The 20,712-nt window shown below is 42.7% G+C and overlaps 1 protein-coding gene across 1 annotated transcript in view; it reads left to right on the top strand.

The window, feature by feature from the left end:
- FLT3 (fms related receptor tyrosine kinase 3) overlaps positions 1-17,408 on the top strand; it is a 30,394-nt gene extending 12,986 nt beyond the window's left edge. The window contains exons 10-24 of the mRNA XM_064737408.1: positions 2,584-2,690; positions 3,920-4,031; positions 5,544-5,722; positions 6,969-7,081; positions 7,181-7,313; positions 7,403-7,507; positions 9,101-9,211; positions 11,180-11,333; positions 11,696-11,826; positions 12,209-12,333; positions 12,689-12,811; positions 13,433-13,544; positions 13,628-13,727; positions 15,047-15,152; positions 15,828-17,408. Coding sequence (XP_064593478.1) covers positions 2,584-2,690; positions 3,920-4,031; positions 5,544-5,722; positions 6,969-7,081; positions 7,181-7,313; positions 7,403-7,507; positions 9,101-9,211; positions 11,180-11,333; positions 11,696-11,826; positions 12,209-12,333; positions 12,689-12,811; positions 13,433-13,544; positions 13,628-13,727; positions 15,047-15,152; positions 15,828-15,962 — 1,846 coding nt within the window. The 3' untranslated portion in view covers positions 15,963-17,408. The remainder of the gene's footprint in view (positions 1-2,583; positions 2,691-3,919; positions 4,032-5,543; positions 5,723-6,968; positions 7,082-7,180; positions 7,314-7,402; positions 7,508-9,100; positions 9,212-11,179; positions 11,334-11,695; positions 11,827-12,208; positions 12,334-12,688; positions 12,812-13,432; positions 13,545-13,627; positions 13,728-15,046; positions 15,153-15,827) is intronic.
- The last annotated feature ends 3,304 nt before the right edge of the window (positions 17,409-20,712 follow it).

The following is a 20,712-nucleotide window of genomic DNA, read 5'->3' on the forward strand; positions in this document are numbered from 1 at the left end:
ATAAGAATTAGGTGCTACAGACTGTGCCAACAGTAATTACATTGAGAACTTTTGAAATGGTTTAGGCAGCTGTCATCAGCCAGTAAGGTGCAGCTGCTGGCCTGGGATTTATGAGTCACTTCAGAGCCATGGCAGCGAAGAGCAGCAGTTGCTGAGTGCTGATCACCACCTGCTGGATGGGGGAAAGGCCAGCTCGTGTCCCTGGAGCCGTGTGTCCAGGCTGGCCCAGCCACAGGCACAGGCCACAGCCACCAAGCATTGCTGGGGCGTGACCTGGTGGTTTCTTCAGGCAGATAACTCGGCCGTTTGTCTGACAGTGCTGTTGGACAAACAGGACTTTTTATGTTTATTTTGGGTAGTTATTCTTTGCATTTATTTGCATCCTCTTTATGTTATGAAAATATAAAATAGAGGGGAAAAAACTTGAATTTGCTGATTGTTTCATCTGGCAAGTACATCGTTTTGTGCAGACATCCCTCATAACGATCCAATTTTGGCTGAATACAAACATTGGATAGACATGTCTCTGTCCTCAGGACAAAGAGTAGGGGTACATATTTCATTCAGTTTGAAGCACGCAGAAGCAGCAAGGGGTGGGGAAGTCAGGAGATTCTGCCTGAAAGCTGTAGTCTTCCATATTTTAGTGAGATTTTAAAGCAGAAGGTTTCTCAAAGCAACACAAAAAAGTCCTCACATATCTAAACACATTGTGAGTCTCACTTTGCATGTTCTGGTTGATTTCTGTGTAATCCTGTCTCCCAGCACTTCTACTTTGTTCCTTTCATATCCTTTTTCATTTCCTGTTTTTATTCTTTTAATTTCTGCCATTGTCTTGTAAAATTATTCCTTCAGATAAAAGATCATATTAAATTTTAATAATTAACTCTGTATTTTTCTTCAGCTTTTCATTTCAAAACCCAGTGATCCATCTCTCCTGTCACTATGCTTACAGTACCTTTTCAGACATTCCTTCAGAATTTCCATTTTTTATTTGCTTTTGTGGGCTCTCTGTTTCAGCACACTACTGATTTTCACTTCCTCCCTAAGAGCTAATGACTCTTCATACACACAGTGTTCTCTGTTAAATTTATAGTACTTAGCTCACATCCCCTTATATTTTCAGGTATTGAAGATAACTGTGTTAATTTTTTTTTTCTGATTATTTCATTAGGATATAATCCTTCCAACCTGGGATTTCAAAAGCAACTAATTATATTTGGATTGGTTCTTTTTTTTTCCTGCCTCCAGTTTCTTTTTGAGGGGGCTTACAAGGGTTCTAACTTTAAAAAATCCGTGAGTTTGGAGACATCGTTAAGGCCATTTTGGATCAAGACATTCAAATGTCAATAACTATATGAAAGTGTGGCCTTAGTCAAAAGACAAAATTGCCAGTGGCTTCAAGGGGAGTTTTCCTGGTTTAGAATTTCAAGGTGATACTTGGTGCCTTTGTATGTATCTAGATTAAGGAGAAATATCCTGATTTCAGTTCTCTAGACTGATCTCATTACTGCTTTCTCCTGCTTTGCATATTGCTGATATGGGCTATCTGTTTGGGTTTTTTTTTCTTCTCTCTTCAAACTCTCTGATGTTCCTGCTTGCCTTTATCATTAAAACAGAGTTGGGGACCCACAACATGGTTGCCATTGAATTGTCAGCAAAAACACCCAACCCCAAATTGTCAGCAACTACACATGAGAGAGATTTTCTTAGGTTGCTCTTCTAATGCTGATGTACTGCACTATCTGCTATTCAAAGCTGACAATTGTCCTACAGCAATAACCTAGTTGGAAACACAGAAATAGGATACCATCACTGTACAATGGCATATTCCCTTCTCCCTGCCTCATCCCATGTCCCATACATCGGTGACAGAACAGGACAGCCAGGCATGAATCTTTAATTCTCTGCAGCCCTTTGTTGTTAGTTTCTGCCCAGAGACTTAGACCCCTCCTGGCCATCTCCATTGTCACAAGCTGTCTCTGGCATGGTTTGGGTCTTGGTTTTCTGCCACCCACTGGCTCAAAGGCCATAGGGATTAGTAAAAGGCTGGCTTTTTCTTGCAGAATGACCTTGAGAGTTGATGTTTCATCTCATTGACAATGAACTTATGATGATGATCACTTTCCTGAGCTTATGTGAGATCTTTCTCTTTGGAAATATTTGTCTCTTATGTTCCTCCCTGTCACTGATTTTTCCTAACACAATCTATCACATCAGCTAGAAACTCCCATCAAAGTTCCTTGGAGAGAAGAAAGTTTGATCCTTTGCTGTCTTAGCATATGTGCCTGGGTGTGTCTTGTCATCCAATGAGTTAGTAACAAAATCACAGCTTGACAGCCAGTGTGCACTCCAGGAAGAGTGAGAGAAAAATGCAAAATTAAATCAATACTGCAGGGAAAAAATATCTTCTCACCAGCACAGTTAGATTCTGGGATTTATATTCTCTAAGCAAAAATCATTTCCTTTGTATTCTTCATGAGATGATGCAGAATTGTTTCAAACATATCTGTGCATTTTAACTGCATTGAAAAAATTTTGAAGTCAATATGTTGTCCTTTTCCCTTTTTTGACTTTGTTCCACAGCATTTCATCAAAGTTCTGCAACCATCAGCACCAGTCTGGGATATATGTATTTTATGCTGAGAATGATGATACAGTTGTGACAAAAAAATTCACTCTGTATGTGAGAAGTAAGTAACAAAACTATTGCTGAAGATTTGGCAAAGTCTGGGATTTTGTCACTGGTATAAATTGAGCTATTATGGGGTGTGTTTTTTTGGCATTCCCTATTATTCCCTATTTCATTTACAAAGATTTATTGCTTAAAATGGAGGATCAAAAGGCAAAATCATGATTCTCTTCACACTGCATCACACTGCTGAAATCCAGGCACTGGGTCAGAGAAAGACACTGGATGCTTGTGGGTTGTATTTCTTGTGTCAGTTAGGGATGGGGAACAAAGAAAGGAGGAGAAAGTTATTTTTTTTTTTCGTTTTAGTCTGCCATAAACAGAATATGAGGAATCAGTTGCATATTGAGAAAAATTAATGCTTCTTAAGAAAATTACAAGCCTAGAAACTTGGTAAAATACAGTAACTTTATCTCTAAAAATCTGGAACATGTGTGGGTGCTGCAGAAACCACATGAGATACACAGTTGGGAGGAAAACCTTATCCCCGTTAGGAATTAGATTTCTATGCCATGTTTACGACATTTTTTTCTCTAATGGCATTTATGAGTTAATGTAGCTAGTGTGGAGATCTCTGGTGTATAAATTGTATGTTCGGGCTGCAGTGCCTCATACACCCCTGCCCACAATTCACACACATGCACTGTCCTGACCAATGCTCTCAGTGATCTCAGTTCTGCCACATGACTGCAGCATCTCTCCCTTGCTCCGGGTCTGGGGCCTTTATTTGTGAGATATAATTCATACAAGGGTCTTCTGTGCACACTTTGGTGAGCTGGACACCCAGAACCTCAGTGCCAGGGCAGTCCTAGGGCCAGCTGCTTAGACTGAGTCAGAAAAGCAGAAGTCAAGCCTTCTAATTTTGGCTGTGCCATTGTTTTGGTCTGGCTGTGCCTATAGAGAGAAGTGGCTGCTCCCCTTGCCTTGCCACACTGCCATCCACAAAACCCAGGAAGGAGGAGGACTGTGAGTTACACCCAGCATGTCTCACTGGGACATGCAGTTTTTATTTTGGAAAGAGAAGCAGACCTTGGCCTCAGCAGATATGACATTGCCACACAAGTGTACAGGGTTTTGTCGCTTGAAGTGCTGACAGAAATTGTCTTACAGAATCATGGAATTGTTTAGGTTGAAAAAGATCTTTTGAGAACATAGATTCCAACCATTAACCCAGCACTCCCAAGTATACCACTAAGCCATGTCCTTAGGCCTTGTGCTGTCTCATCGCAGGAAAGCCTGAAATAAGGATGCAGCTGCTGTTCAAGCAGATCTCCTGTGTTGCTGAAGGTTACCCTGCCTCATCCTGGGTTTGGAGGAACTGTCTGGAACTCAACTCATCCAAGTAAACAACTTTCTTTCTTTTTATTCGTTGCAAATGCACAATTCACTGTGTGCATTTAACTGGTTCCCCTACTCCAGGGAAACCAAATCACCAAAATTAGGAGAGGTTTTCCCTTTTTTTATTGCCATCAAATGAAGTCTATAAAGATGTGTGTCTTTGCACCAAAGTAGATCCCCCTGGGTTTATATCAACAGTTAAGGGGTAACAAAGTCCAATCTAAGTTTTTTTTCTCTTAGCCTATCAAAGTTACAGGGATTCAGGGAATGCATTGGTTAATACAGGCTTGATTAATTGGTTAAGCTTTGGTTAAAAGACCTGCTATGGTGACCTGTTACCAAAACCACTAAAGTCAGGGAGAGTGGTTCCAGTTAAGTTAGTAAGAGTATTTCCAGTAAAGTTAGTAAGAGTGTCTCCATTTCCTCTATTTATTTAGGGGAATGAGTCAGACTCTACAATTCAAAAAAATGATGAAACAGCTTTGACCTGATTTGTGAACTCTGCAATTTTTATCTTAGATATGCCAAGAAACTAATAATCCCATGGTGCAGAAGAATACTAAGTCAAATATTCCTTTGTAAGATTGTGGATAAACTCTAAAGTATTTATTTTAGCTAGACATAAAAAAATACCTAGGCAATTTTCTTATCCATACCTCTTTAAAGGCTTCCTTACATCAATCTGTGCAGAAATGGAAGAGGAAAAAAGCCATGCAGAGAGTGGGTTTTAAATACTCCTTAAATCATCCTTCTGGGAAGAAAGTGCTGTGACATATCTTTTCTGAGGAACTTCCAAATGTAGAAGCTAGTGCTATGAGTAGAGCTGAATAAATTTATTCCTTATCTCCTAATTTATTTATGTGGAGAGTAAATTAGACAGTAAGTTTATGAATGATAGAAAAGCTAGAAGACAAAATAATCTATGTGGACCACCTTTCCCTTGAGTGTCAAGTTCCCTCTTTCTACATGTCAGACCTTAAATAAGTCATTAATGCTGTCCATCTGGGTGGATGGAGGCTCTCCATCATGAGTGAGAGAAACTTCATGGGTGAAGTGGCTTGCCTTCAGGGAAAGGAGGTACAACTTCTGTTCTGGGTTCATACTGCATTTATAGTATTAGCATGGCTCATTTGCAGCTGCTCAGTGGTTTGAATGTTTTGAGGCAAATATGAAACCAGTGGGAATAGATGAGGTGTGGGGGGTGGTGTCAGTTGGGAAATCGATAGAGGTTCCAGAGTTCAGGGAGTGCAAGTACCCTGCCAGGGCAGTGGTGGAGAGTGGCAGAGAGCCCAGAGTAAGAGGCAGCTCAGTCCCTGCTAATCCTGCCATGTCCATCACCAAAAATGAGACTGGTCAGTGACCAGAGGTCTCACTCTGTCTCTGACAAAACACAAACCCCTTCCCTTCTTCACTTCCAACACACACATAAGACATGTTTTGTAACTTCCCATCTTGTCCCCTGGCAAATGTCACTAAAAAAAGCTAAAAATCAAAACTGGTCTGCTTCCTTTTTCAGCTGCACAGAGGAAATCACAGAGGGGATTCAGAACTTCTTGCCAGAGAGGAGATCCCTGGGGTCATGGATTTCAAGCAGTGCTTTATATGTACAGGAGACAGCAACAACCTTCTCAGTGGAGTGCTGTGCAAACAACTCAGCTGGCTCAGCCTGTGAAAAGAGTTTCATTAACCTGTCAGGTACCACAAGCCAGTGTTTTAGCACGGGTTTTCTCTACTAAAGCTGGCATGGTAGAACCTACAATCCTTTTTATTTGGCTAAATGGCTGACTGTGCAATGGCATTGCAGGTAAAACACAAGCTCTTTATGTACACAGCATCAGCAATGGTGGGTGAATGGGAGACACAATTCTCTTCTCCAGGCCCAAAGCAGAGGCTGCCCTCATTAAAATAAACAGAAAAAAATAGGAAGTGCAGGATGGATCCATGGCAGTGTTTGAGGCTGATTTCTTATTTTACTTTAGTGATCCCTACATGAAATCTGGAAGAATCATCTTTGGCAAGAGCTAAAGGCTCTTTGGTATCTGGTGGCATGTGCTATCCCTTGCTGCTTTCCTGTAGGTCCCTGTGGTGCTGCCAGAAATACCCATGGGAGCTCTCCTCACCCCATGGAGGTCACTGAACACCCAAACAAGATCATGGCTGAGCCAACAGACCCACTGAGGGCTCAATCCCTGTCTGGAAAGTAGGAATTCTGTGGAAGAGACCTTCTTAAACTGCTGTAGGCAGGTGACAGAAGGTTAAGTCCTGGTTAGGTAGTCTTCCTTCTTGTCAAGGGAATCACAGATTATTTCCTCATTGAACCAGAAAGTCAGTATGATTATTTGCACTTTGTACTTGCAACACCATATGTATTCCATATATTTCAGTAAGAGGGAGCATGCTGTTGCAGTAGGAGTTGTTTTGAAACACCCAGGTATTTGCAGTAGAGGGATTTCCTTTGTCATGGTGAACAAGCAGTTCGGTGCTTTTGACTACAGTGGACAGAAGCTGTGACCACTGTAAGAGTTTGAGCATTCATGTAGGAATTAGAATAGAAACTAATCATAATACCTGTACTTTTAGAAACAAGCAAAATATGAGGGTAGGTCTCATGTTTGTATGCTCATTTACCAATCAACACCTTATTCCTGTTTGTTGGCAGTTCAATTCAAGAATCACAGCAACATCTCCATGCATTCCAGTATATTAATGGATTTAGCTTTTTTTTTCCTTTTTTTTTTAAATGAAAATAGATGTCAGAATAACCCAGAACTTAATGCCCATTGCCCATCTTGCTTTGCATATGGCTGCATCTCACTCCCCATGCAGAGGAGGCTCAGGTGTGAGAGGACTGCAGACTGCCAGAGCTGACCATGGGCTCTCCTTGCATTTTCAGCTGTACACATACTCTGTTTCAGTGGGTAGTAACATGTGTCTTTTAAAGTTGCAGGAGCTGTTTCTTCACCCCAGGACAGTGCTGCATCCTATGCCTCCATTGGATTTCTTCTCCTCTTGATCACTTTTTTGTTTGTATTCATTTTTTCTAAATACAAAAAGGTAAAAGCAAACATAAATACCTGACCATCCTTCTTTTGTTCCTACCAGGCTGTTTCTTCTCTAAGGCTTATTTCACTGTGTGTTTTTTTTCTTCCAAAGCAATTCAAATATGAAAGCCAATGGCAAATGATACAGATGATAGGGCCATCAGATAATGAATACATCTACATTGACTTCAGAGAATTTGAATATGATATAAAATGGGAATTTCCCAGGGAAAATCTGGAATTTGGTGAGCAATCCCTAAGGTAAATCCCAATACTGGAGCAGTAGTCTGTGCTGTACCAGCAGCAAATAATATTGGCATTTTGTGTCTTGTAGGACAGGTCCTTGGTTCTGGGGCCTTTGGGAAAGTAGTGACTGCAACAGCTTATGGGATTAACAATGCAGGAGATTCAGTCCAGGTCGCAGTCAAAATGCTAAAAGGTATGATCAACTCTGGTGCCTTCCACAAGCAGTGATGTATTCTAGTAACTCCAAAGTAGGAGAGTCATTAGAAATCCCCCTTATACAGAAAACTTTCAGCAGTTACACCTCACAAATGCTTATCTTCAAAATCCTTTCAAAGTGCTTTCAAAACCTGGTTTCAGTTTGGAAAGGTAATGCTGAAGTGTCTTCATCCCACAGCACATTGCATTTTGCCCTACACACTACAGAAGGTGTGTGTTGTGTGAGGAAGTATGGAGCCTCTAAAGAGTGAAAATGCAAATTCCCAGTGCAGATTAGCCTGCTGGTTATATTGGTGACTATGACCCTTGGTGTGAGGCCCCTTTTTCTTGCAGTGCTGCCTAGCTGTGCCAAGCCCTTTGCCTGCTGTGTCTGAGCTAGCTTGTTTCCAAAACTTCCAGCACAATTTCGTGTGGTCTTTTTTCTTCATGATGACACAAACCAGTTTCTTTCCATCTCTCCTTATGAATAAGGATAGTAAACCTCGAACACTCCTTTCTGCTATGGCCTGAACTCCTCACAAAAGCAGAGTCCACGAGCAAGCCTCCTTGGAAGAAAGCAGAGGAGGGCTGCCTCACTGTGTCCCAACTAATCACAGCCCTGTTCACAGAATGTTGGAGTACTTTGCACTGGAAGAGATCTCTAGGATCACTGAGTCCATCTGTTAACCATCACTGTCAAGCTCACCACTACACCAAGTACCTCAGTGGCACATCTTTTAAATGCATTCAGGGACAGTGACTCAACCACTTCCCTGGGCAGCCTGTTCCAGTGCTTGACAGCCCTTTTGGTGAAGACATTTTTCTGAATATCCTATCTAATCGTCCTCTGGCACAAACTGAAGCGTTTCCCCTCATCCTTTGACTTGTTACTTGGGAAAAGAGACCGGTATCCACCTCACACACCTTTTGGTATATATTGGAATGAGCTTCACACTGATGCCAGCACCCTGCCCACCTGTGTGCCCACACAGCCCCTCCTGCCAGCACTGCCATTCAGGTTTTCATCCCCCATTTCCACATAACCATCAGTTTTATGCTTCCTTGGCCCACTCCATTGTGGCTGTCTTTGTGGAAGCTCGACTTGATCATTCTGGTTCACGTACACAATTCACTGATGTCGTGAGCACCAAATGCTTGCTGAAAAACAAGACTGAAGCTGTCACTGAAACACAGAGTGGCCCTCTCAGCTGCTGGATTGCAGCTGGTTGTGTGCCATATGGCTGCCATTTTCCTCTCTTGACATTTCTGTGCCACAGGCCTGTCTGCCATTTTTTCTGTGCTTGGGAACACTTTAATATATTGCTGTCATTCCTTGCCAGCCCAAGAATGGCAAATGTTGGCATTTAATGACTGCTTTCCCAAGCTCTCAAATGATCTGCACTCACACACAAATTTAGCTTCCACCTTTGAATCTTTTTATACTTTGTAAAGGTTTTTTTTAGGATGTTCCCAAATGTATTGTCAGTCCAATGAATTTGAAATTAAGATTTGCATGTGACAAAACATCACAACCATTAAAATTTTAATTTCTTTGCCAGAGATTCACAAATCTGTATTATTGCTTTTACAGAAAAACCTGATGCTTCAGAAGAAGATGCTCTAATGTCTGAGCTGAAAATGATGACTCACATTGGAAGCCATGAAAATATTGTGAACCTACTAGGAGCTTGTACTCTGTCAGGTAAATTGAAATTGTGGAAAAGTACCAACTAAAACCACTAGAATAACGAGGACTAATTTTGCTGTTCTGTGCTGGCCCAAAATAAGATGAAGATGAACTGAAAGCAAATTTAAGGCCGTGCATGTGTACAGAAAAGGGTAATTTCAGATTATACTGGCAGGAAGTGATACAACAGTCCTTCTGTAGAATAGGATTTCCTGTTATGGTGGTGATGGCACTGGTACAAGCCAGTTTATTAAGTGAAAAGGAAAAATTTATCTGGTGTCAGGGACTTTGTATACACATTATTATGTTCACAAAGGAAATTATAATTTAATTTTTTTTTATTCATGTGGCTCATCAATGAATGGATAAAAATAGCTAAAAGATACACAGGAAAAAAGAAGAAACTGAAAAATTACAGGGGTAGGAGGGACACAAAAGAAAGGAATGAGTGGAGTAAATAATGGAAAGAGGGACAACCTTTTAAAGGACCAAATGTAGAAACAAAACTGAAGAATGAAAAAAATAAGCAAAGGTAGGCTAAGATGAAAGTAGTGAGATAATATCATTGATTAATTAATGTGTGACTCATGTTGTCATTGAGGTAATTTACACACCTATTCTTGTCCCAAGAACTGCTTCTCTGGCCAGTCCAGTGCTGAACAAGAGGGGGTGAAGAAAGGCTAAAGAACAGATCAGCTTGGGAAATGCCAAGGTTTCACCCAGTGTAGGTCTGTATCAGGAACTGTAACACCTGGCGCTGAAAAGCTTGGCAGATTTTCCATCATAGTTATTTATTTAGTCAGAAAGATCAAGCAGAACAGTTGTTTCTTCAGTTTACATCAGTGACAGTACTGTCAGGCCCAGACATGTGACGGGTAAGAGGAAAGCAGAGAAATAGATTGTTCTTAGTAGCTTTAGCTGGTTTAAAAATATACAGACTGCCACTGCCTTCTGGAACAGCGGGCAGGATGTGATGGTGCAGGCAGGAGAAAGGAACAGCAGGCAGGGAAGACCTGCTTAGTCTGGTAGAGTAGGGCAGGAGCACTTCCAGCCTTATCCCAGTGCCATTTTCAGCAGTATTTACATGGTTCTCAAGACTTTCCCATCCATCCTCTGAGACACTTTACAGCTTTTTCCAGTGTGCCCTACCTTGCTTGACAGTGGCCTTCTGTTAGAAATATCCACAGATTCGTGGTCAGTCTTTCTGGGCCAGAAGTGGTGGTGGCAGAGTGAGGATTTGCAGAGTGATGTGTGACCACTCTGAACTCTGCTGGCTGGTCATGGCTTTTATCCAAGCCTGCCTGGGTCAGGACTTGGATGCATTTTTCCTTTCTTGAGAAAGTGTCCTGGCCAGTGCTCTGGTCAGGACACTTTCTCAAGGGAGGAAAATACATCTCTTAAAATACATCTCTTGCAGCTCTGCTTAAGACACCTCCCCTTGCATGGGATGTCCCTCATCTATCCCTCATTTATCCCTCATTTTAGTACCCAAAGTACTCTCAGGTTTCAGGTGGTCTTCTTGGGGAAAAGTAAAATGGATCTTTCCAGAGCACGAAGGTTGCACAGATAGATGGAAGGATGTAGGTCAGAGGATACAAATTCACACCATCCAGATAATTAATGGGAATCGTCTCCTGCTTGAACCCTGCATGGTTTAGAAAACATGCTGCATCCTTGTAGCCTGTACTGTCCTCCCCATTGCCACTGGGATGGGCAAGGATTTTTGTTTCGATAAGCAATTTTCAAAACAGTTTGAGAGATGCACCACAAGGACAAAGTTAATCAGACTTTCCAAGGGACATTACAGTCAGTAAACAAATTCTCATTATGTGCCTATCAGTACAGCTTATCCACCTGGGAATGGGAGATGCTTGGGATGTTTTAACACAGGTTAATCCTGAGAGAAAATGAAGCAGCATTAGGGCTTTAATGGGGAGGGTGCTATAAATAGCAGCAGGCTATTTACATTTCCAACTATTTCAGGACCAATCTACTTGATATTTGAATACTGTTGCTATGGTGACCTTCTGAACTACTTGAGGAGCAAGAGAGAAAAGTTTCACTGGACGTTGACAGATATTTTTAAACAACAAAACTTCAGCTTTTACCACAATATCCATCAGGATCAAAACTCTAGGTAAAGGATTTAGTAATAATTTGATAATTTTAAAAACTGCTATTGCTTTTCAACTGCATTCTCACCTGTGCTGTGTACACTGGTGAAATTATTGAATTCTTGAGAATGTGCCTTCACATACTTTAATAAACAATGCTTTATGAGGAACTGAGATTCGATTCTCCTTATGGAGACTGCACAAGACAAAAAACCTCTTGTTTCTCTTCCCAGTTTTGAGAAGAGTCATGTCTGTGTCCAGGTTTTTAATAGTAGTAACTGTCCATGTTTTTCACTGCAGAAGAGTTTATGTGTAGAAGATTATGTGATAAATTAGATGTGATAGATTATGTGTGAAACCTTTGAAAATGTAATGACTGCTCCAGGACAGGGACTCACCTGAAGTACAGTGTGAACACAGCTCTGTGCAGAGGGGATGAATTTGAAACCATGCAAAGAAGTCAAAACATAAATGTGACACTGGAACCAAATGGGATTGTGCTGCTTTCTGAGGAAGGTAAGAGATTAGTTGATTATATCTTCAGGAATGCTATTTTATCGTATTTTTTTATATTATTGATATGACCAGACTCGATTCCATGACAAAAGAGGCCTCTTTCTATCATATGTTTCTCTTCAGTCCAGGCTGGAGTTTTGCTGGAGGAGGTTTCAGCAACACTGAGATCAGAGGCTTATGTTTCTGCTCATGCTGTGAGCATAGTATTTGAATACAAAAATACTCACCTTTGTTTTGTATCTGAGTGAAGGATAAAAAAGATGGATGCTCTTTGTGATGTTGCTCTTGGTAGGAGCATGTGAAAATCCTTTACAACAGTCAGTGGGATTGATCAGAGTGAGGAAGTCCATGGAAAACTCATACTTTTGATTATTTTTTACAGATAAAATTATTGATGCAGGCACACCAGTGGATGAAGAAGAAGAATTTAATGTGCTCACTTTTGAAGACCTTCTTTGCTTCTCTTATCAAGTTGCCAAAGGAATGGAATTTCTTGAGTCCAAATCGGTATGGCGAAGGGTAGCAAATTTTTCAGATAGAAAAGATGCTAAAAATAGGTCAGTTTATAAAAGGCAGGTTGAGGAACAGAGCCACTCAGTGGCAAGCTTGAACTATACCTCCTTCCCTGGTTTAACAGCGAAGCCTGGGCTGCAGTTTTGGGCAGCACCCTGAGTAAGAAGCAGCTGCACGGCACCTTTGTGCCTGCTCTGGCCCTGTCCCCTTGCCACCAGCAGCCAGGGGGTGTCCAGCTTGGCCATGCACCAAACTGCTGAAGTGGAAGGGGGTGCCAGATCAGAGGGCAGGGAACTGTCCAGCACTGGCACCAAATGCTCCGAGCGTTAATCCTTCCTTTCCTTCTAAGTGCATCCACAGAGACCTCGCTGCCCGGAACATACTGGTGACCCACGGAAAAGTGGTGAAAATCTGTGACTTTGGCCTTGCCAGAGATGTAATGAACGACTCCAACTACATTGTCAGGGGCAATGTAAGTTCATGAGGGCTCTCTGGTTTTCACAGCATTATAAGAATTATTAGGAACTAAGAAAGAAAAGTTTTGAATTTTTAAATTCCTTTTTAGCTTTGTGCATATCTGTATGAGCAATGCAGAAATCTCAGTTTTTCCTGCCCTTGGCAAAAGCAAATTCTTAGATTATAATTAAACTAATCAAGCTGGTTCTGTAAATGAGATGGTACCCATGCTCTTTTTAAAGCATCCATTGATGGAAGCACTGTGAATTGTTTACTATTGTGGGCAATAACAGTGTAGGACAACAGCATATGTGCCAGACCCTCTGGCTTTATGAAGAAATACTGTGTGGACATCTCCATCTGGGCCACTCTATGCTTGAAGTCAGAGGAAGGAAGGTGGCTCTTCCAGGACTGAGCTCATCTCTTCTTTAAATAGTCATCTAAAATGGATGAGATTAACTGGCTCTTTAGGAGTGTCTATTTCTCTCTGCAATGGGAATGTCCAGGGATTGCTGACAGAGACACAGCCTTGCACACAGCAAACATGAATGCTGGCAGTGAGAAGCACACACCCAGAAAGGCTGTGTCACATTCTGTGTCACAGCATGACCTGGCCTCCATCCCCCTGTCTGCACAGGCTCGGCTGCCAGTCAAATGGATGGCCCCTGAAAGCTTGTTCGAGAGGACATACACCATGAAGAGTGATGTCTGGTCCTATGGAATACTGCTGTGGGAAATATTCTCCCTGGGTATGTCTAACAGTGGGGCAAAAGAGCAGTGCTTGGTTTTGGCAGCTTCTGAATTAACACATATTCTCTGACAATTTCCACAGGTGTAAATCCTTACCCCGGTATTCAGGTTGACACAAATTTCTACAAATTAATACAAAGTGGATTTAAAATGGACCAACCGTATTATGCTACAAAAGATGTGTAAGTGTATTTCCAAGTGATGCAGAGCATGAGAATTTATACTTACTAGGTCACTGTTTGAGTGACCTTTTATTTATTGTACACTATCTCTTACCCAGAATTAGTTGCAAAATGTGAGATCTTCCTCTAAATCTAACAAAGGCTGCCTGATCCTGCAGGTTTTGTTCTGAACCAGAAGTGATCAACACTATAGGTTATGTGTATTTGACAGGACTAATTTATTATATTTATTTAGTTGTGCCTTCTTTCCCTAGGGAACTTCTTATTCTCACACCACAGATATTTTCCTCCTTTTTTTTTCTTATTTTGCTTTTCTCTTTTTTCTTTTCTTTCATTTTATTTTTTCCCCCAAAAGCTATGTTTTCCATATTGACTAAATTTTTGGTGGGTTCTTTCCTACACTTTATTATTTAATCAAGCATTACCAGGTTTGTTTCAGTTCCAGGTGGCTAGGGATCCTCTTTGATAAAAGCCCTGCTAAGGAAGAGTTGGGGGAAGCTAATTCTTTGCTCTCATCACACAATTTTCAGCCTGTGCCTCTGTGCCTGGGTGGACTCTGCCTAGAGGTGGGCCCCAGGGAACAAGAGAAGAGAAGGTGACAGAGAATTATGAGGTCTGGAACATGGAGGGGAAGAGAACTTTGGGTTGGCCAAGCTCTTCTGGCAGACATTTCATAGATGCTCTAGGGACTGAGTGCCTTGCTATGGCACTGCACTTTTCTTATCCTCACCACAAAAAGGTTGTAATGGCATTAAAAGTACAGGGGAATCTGACAGATTAACCCATGAAAGATTGCTCTGGGGGGGTTTAAATATCAGGGAGCCTATTGTCCCAGTAACTTTGCAAGGGACTTTAGCAGTCAGGCACGGCATTGATGCCTGATGAAGCTGCAAAATTTGTAACGTGGTATTTAAATTTTAGAAATATTTTTTGACGTCAAATTACATTAAAAGACTTGCTGTGAAGGGTTTACTTAAGACTACATAGACCACAAGGAGCAGGTTTAGTTTCTATGAAGGACAGGCATTGTCTTCCTAACATTTACTCTATGGAAGCTGGAAAACGAACATCGTGCCATTATGTGTCATATCACAATGAAGATTTTACTAAGGACTCTGATTAAGTCACTGTAAAATCATTTCACCTTTTATCCTTATCTTTCTGCTTCTTTTCCACTGATGCAACACTGTAATTCTGGCCTCTTTCTATAACATCATTCTGATCCCCATGATTCCCCATTCAAGTCCTGCAATTCCACGCAGTCACTTACAGAGAGTCCAAGGGCTAACAAGTTTTGTGTGCCATCTTTCCTTCTGCAGCTATTGCATGATGCAGTCCTGTTGGGCTCTTGACTCCAGGGAAAGACCCTCTTTTTCTCACCTGGTTTCCTCTCTGGCCCATCAGCTGGCTGAGGCAGAAGGAGCAGTAAGTAAATAAAGTGAAATGAACATGTGAACACAGTCTGGGTTTGGGTTTGGGTTTGGGTTTTTGTGGGGTTTATATGTAGCTCCACAGATCACCATGAGATGAGGAATAGCCTCCTGCTTTCTATTGAAGTACACAACTCTGTTATGGATACATTGCCAACGGATCCATTTAAGAGCTTGGGGCAGGTTTTTCTGCCATCAGAAAGAATCCTGACCTTGCTGATGAGGATTTTCTTCCTCCCACTGGGACTCTGGAGAGCTGAAGTCTCTCAGCCTGTGCTGAGGGAATGGACTTCCCTCATGCAGCAGCCAGTGCAGTCAGGTTTGGTGATGCTGCTTGCTGCCATGGGAGGGGAGCTGAGCCTGCACCAGGGGGTCTCATGAGGGATCACCGTGCCATGTCCTCACAGACAGAATGCTGCATGTCATTCCCAGAGGTCAAAATAATAAAGATCATCTGAGGAAGTCCTGTTCTGTCCATAGCAGATGTTTATCTCCTTTTCAGGAAGGATAAACAATTCCTTTCCAAATTCCCAGTTGCTACTTGGGTATCCACTCTGGACTAAACACACTATTTCTCAGTGCCTGCTCTGCTTCACTGGGAGGAGAGCACTTTTCCAAATACAATAAATAATAACAGAAGATATCTTTTACTTCTTCTTCCCAATTCTAGATTTACCATAATACAAAGAAAAGCCTTGCTACACACCATTCCAGCATCAAAACTAAACCTCGTGTGAACAGAGATGAGGAATCTCTGCTGTCCCCAGTTGTGCTCCAGCATGAAGACCCTCAGGCTGAAAAATAATCTGAGTTGTGGATTTGGTCTCAGTATTGTCATGCACTCTGTGTAGGATAAGTGGTTTATATCAGCTCTAGGAAAAGAAATTGTCACCAGCTGCTGCACTGTTTGTGTTTCTTGTGGGCCAGTCAGTATTTATGTGACTTTTTGAGAAGAAGATGTAATTCATTTGTTTGAATTCAGCAAACACATCTATAGCAAGACAGAGGTTTTTGCTGCCTCTCTCCAACTGAATATTTCTTTTCCTGGTGCTGTGTAAATAGTGCCCAATCAACATATTGAATTATACTGTTCTTGCCACATTGCAAGCAAATATGAGAGAATCCACAGTAATTTCAGTCAATGTTTACAAGCATTGACTATGCAGCTAAAGAGGGCTGTTGTGATTTCCAGAAGTGCTATTTTCACATCTTCATCTCCAGATGTCAGGGAGTGCTGGGAAAAAAACCCCATTGGAGTCACCAGTTTCAGATGTCCAAATTTTACAGTTCTATCAGTCTTGATTTACAATGAGATCTTAGTTTGATTGATTGTTTTACCCTTTTGGGTATTTGGGTATTTGGACATCTCAGTGGTTGTGAAGTATAGGTGGTGGGTGCTCAGTTCAGGTGAGTTCATTTTATCAAGATTTAGTTACTCATGTGGTCTCTACTCACCCAGGCTACATTCTGCAACTGCTGATGAGAGATAGGGATTCCTTTCCACCTTAAATAAGCATCTAAAATAACCAGGAGGAGTGATATTTGGAGATAACCTTCTACCTCCCTGGTCTGGAAAATCCAGGTGGCAGTCTCCAGCTGGAAGTCTCACTTCAGCTGAGTTACAGTTAATTCCATTCATGGGGCTTTGTGTGTTTTAATAGCAAATAAAAAAAATTGTTTAATTTTGAAGAAATTACATTCTGTAATTTAGGAGTGTACTATCATCTCTCCAAATCCCCAGAATTCAGCCTGGGTGTATGAACACTGCTGCACTAAAATGAAGCTATGCCTCTAACTTTCTCACAGACTCCCAGGACAATACCCAGAGGCTTGATGTGTTTTCAGTATACTTAAAAAGACAGCTATTTTCACTATGAGGTTTAGGAATTTCTAAATGCAACTTTCATCATGACTAATAGGATACATTTGTCTACATCATGATGGATCAAGATGAGAATATAGTGGTTAATAGTTTTTTCTCTTTTACATTTTACAAGGTGCTAAATTCAGTTAGGATTTTTCAGAGGCAGATCTTATAAAATAATAACTATTCATAGATTGTGCTATCACAGAAATTGAGCTACTCTTTACTAACACTGTCTGAAAATAATGTTGTAATACAGTGATTATGATTTGTATATTTTTGTTAATGTTATTAATAATTATCAATGAATCATCAGTTTTTTAATCAGATACAAACTGCTAAAGAGCAATCTGGAGATATTTAGACAGAAATAAATGTTAACATTGCATTCTCTGCAAAATGTATATTATTTTTAACATACCCATAAGGGTTTGAAGATGTTCATCTGCAAGATGTCACTGTTCAGCACTGTTAGCACACAGCCTGCAGTGGCTGGACAGTGGGAGTTAAGCATCTTGTGAAGACAGGAGTTTTCAGCCTTCAAATTTAAAAGAACGTAATGTTGCACTGGCCACTTCCAAGCCTGGCTGGCCCTGGAAACTAAGCAGATGTGAACTTGGCTCAAAGAGGAGCAGATGGGAGTCCCATGTACTTAAAAACAAGCCAGGGAGTTGCGTCACATGCTTATCCACAAGACTCGAAAAGAACTGGAAATAGCTCATCTGGCCCCATCACCACTACTGAGCTGAGACTTGGGAATATAAAGGCCAATAGAGAACCTTGGAGCAAGTACAACTTCTCATGATTCACACATGAAAAGCAGCTCAGGCAACACAGCACTCCATGAGGAAGAGCAATCAGGAGAATAACCCTCCTCTATGGGCTGAATGTGTGGGAAGTTGTGAATCTGCTTCTACACACAGAAGAGAGGGACAGAACAAAGCTACAGGAGGTACTGAGTGAAACATGATTTCTTTTAGGACATTTTTTTTTCCAGGATGCTTCCCACACAACTTAGCAAAGTGGTGGTCCATTCCTGAGGCTTGTGCAGAGCCACAGACAGTGCTGTTTAGGGATCAGTTTCATGATCTTTGAAGGGAAATGCCCACATTTCTCTCACAGGATCCAAACCCCTAACCTGTGCCTCCAGAAGCACGTTGTCAGGAGAAAGTGGTGAATTGCCCCCTGTAGTGAATGGGGAGAGTTAAGCTTGTCTGAAGACCTCCAGCAGAGATGCCTTTAGTCTAAGGCGGATGCCTTAAGTTAGGAACAGTTTGACAAAGATCCAGTAATCATTAATCCGGGGAGAGGAGCAATAGAAGGGTTGAGGTCAATTAAAAGTGCTGAAGGCCAAAGGACATTTGAGCTCTCCCTCGCGACAGTAACAGAAATGAGAAGAAAGATAATTTGACAGCCCAAGCTGAAAGACAGGATGGCGCTGGGGAAGTTGCCCCAATTTTCTTTCCCCTCCACCTGCAAGGGCGCGCCTCGGAGCCGGCAGCCGTGTCCGGGGAGCTCGGAGGGCACAGCCGTGTTCTGGGGAGCTCGGAGGGCACAGCCGTGTCCCAGTGAGCTCGGAGGGCACAGCCGTGTCCCGGGAGCCCAAAGCTCTCCGCGGGATGCCCGAGCACAGGCGGCCCCGTTCCCGCCCAGCCGGCGCTAGGTGGAGCTCCGCGACCGCGGACAGCCCGAGGGACGCCGGACGGGGACAGGGAGCAGGGCTGGAGCTCGGCACAGGGAGCCGGGCCAGCCGCGGGGTCTGGACCAGAGCTACGGGAGACCCGGGAGTAGGGATGGGCGTGAGGGTGTCGGTGAAAAGGACTGCACAGCCAAAACCTCGTAGCACCGATAGGACAAACCCAGTACCAGCGCAAACCACTCTGCCCCCCCAACCTCCCTCAGAGCATTTTCTCCAACAACCATGTCCTGCTGCCTTGCCAAAAATGTGAGAGACTCTGCTCTGTCCCTATAGAAAAACTGGAGGTACTTCTCCAACACGTCATGCTTTTGGGTTTGGGATATCCCGGATGGGCTCTGTGGGGTCCCTCTGAAAAAAGTTGGGACTTACCAAGTGTTAAACCAGAAGAGAAGAGCAGGAGCGAGCCTGTCATGCATGCTAGCAGTGCCTTTCAGTCCACGTCTTCATGGAGGGCACTGTGAAAGGCAATGAAGAAATCCAAGCTCATAGTTGCTCCGGAGCTATTTGCAGTCAGGTTTTATTTTAAGAGTCGGAACTTCTGCTGGAAATTATTTCAGGGGCAAAAAAAAATCAAAGTACGCTGAAGATGAGTGGATCCCATGGAGCTGGATGCACCAAATCTCATTCCCCTTCTCTCAAACATAGAATAAGATCAAGTGCTCAGTGGTTCAGGGCTCAGACTTCCCACTCTGCCACTTTCATTCCTGCATCAATGGCTAATTAATTAGACCATGCAAAGAAAAACACCTTTTAAAAAAAAGGCACGAGAATACCCACTCAGATCTGTGGTTGAGAAGGGCTCAAATGTCTTCAGAAAGAGATGGAACCTGAACCCAGCTCCTTCTCACCCTTGGTGAGCATCCCAGCACTATGGAATGGCCCAGCAAGAGTCCTTCCAGGCAGGTTGTCTAAAACCTGGGCTAGATTCATCCTTCCTGAAATGCTTTGTAATGAGATAAATAGTGCAACTTCTGGGGATCCTGCCTTACAGGTCACTGACAGATTAAAATTAACGTGTTTAAGGCTGTGCCAGAAAACTGATAGAGTAACACTCCTTGAAGATGTGTGGGTGCCCTGGGACACAATCTGGTTCAGATCTCAGCTGAGAAGGAATTCTGAAGAGCTGCTTGTGGAGAGAGGTGGAAAAGTGGTGGTGCTCCTGTGGTCGCCTCCACAGAGGCACATAAAGACTGCTGTGGGAGCCAGTTCATTTAAACACTGCTTAGCTGGGATGAAAACAGACAGGGGATGCTGACAGTCACCCAGTCCTGCTGACATGAATTGTCTACACCTACTCATGATCAAGCTACTGTATAGCTTAGCACCACAGCAAAGCTCTGATACTTAGCCTCTTTCCAGGTGCACTAGGGTTCTTCTCCCTCCTTGTTCTATGCATCCACTGGCTGAAGAAAACCCAGAAGTTACTTCTAGTGACAGCCCTCCAGTCCCACCAGCACTGTGACTGTCCCATCCACAGAGGAGGCTTGGAGGCTTCAGATCATAAAGAGATGCCTTGCTCAAGTTTCCAAAATAGTTCTCTTGGAGAAGTAACTATGTGATGTGTTCGGGGTTCTCCGTTGGAAAATCTCCTGTGTGTAGGGCTGCCCTGGGTGAGGAGGGGCTGTGAAGCTAAACTGGGCCAGGTTGGGCTGGTCCCTGGGAGCTGAGTCATGGAGGAGAGCCTGGGGCAGGGGAGTGTGGACCACAGCTGGGAAGCCAGATCTGGGTCTGCCTGCCCCCACCTTCAGCTCCTTTTGGGGCTTCTTTTCAGCCCAGAAACAAAATGTAGCGAGATTCCTTTTCCCTCTCAGAAACTAGAATAAAATAACTGGGAGCAAACGTGAGATGGTGGAGAGCAGTCAGGTACCAATTTCTCCTTGGAGCCAGAAGGACTAAGGTTTTGGATTGGAGGGTAAAGGTTTGTCAGGGGAGAAAGATGAGTCTTCTTCTGCCTTCCTACAGCTCCATCGTAAGGAAAGGTCCCACATGGGA

Source organism: Zonotrichia leucophrys, chromosome 1 (genome assembly GCF_028769735.1).
Source record: "Zonotrichia leucophrys gambelii isolate GWCS_2022_RI chromosome 1, RI_Zleu_2.0, whole genome shotgun sequence".
Lineage (NCBI taxonomy): Eukaryota > Metazoa > Chordata > Aves > Passeriformes > Passerellidae > Zonotrichia > Zonotrichia leucophrys.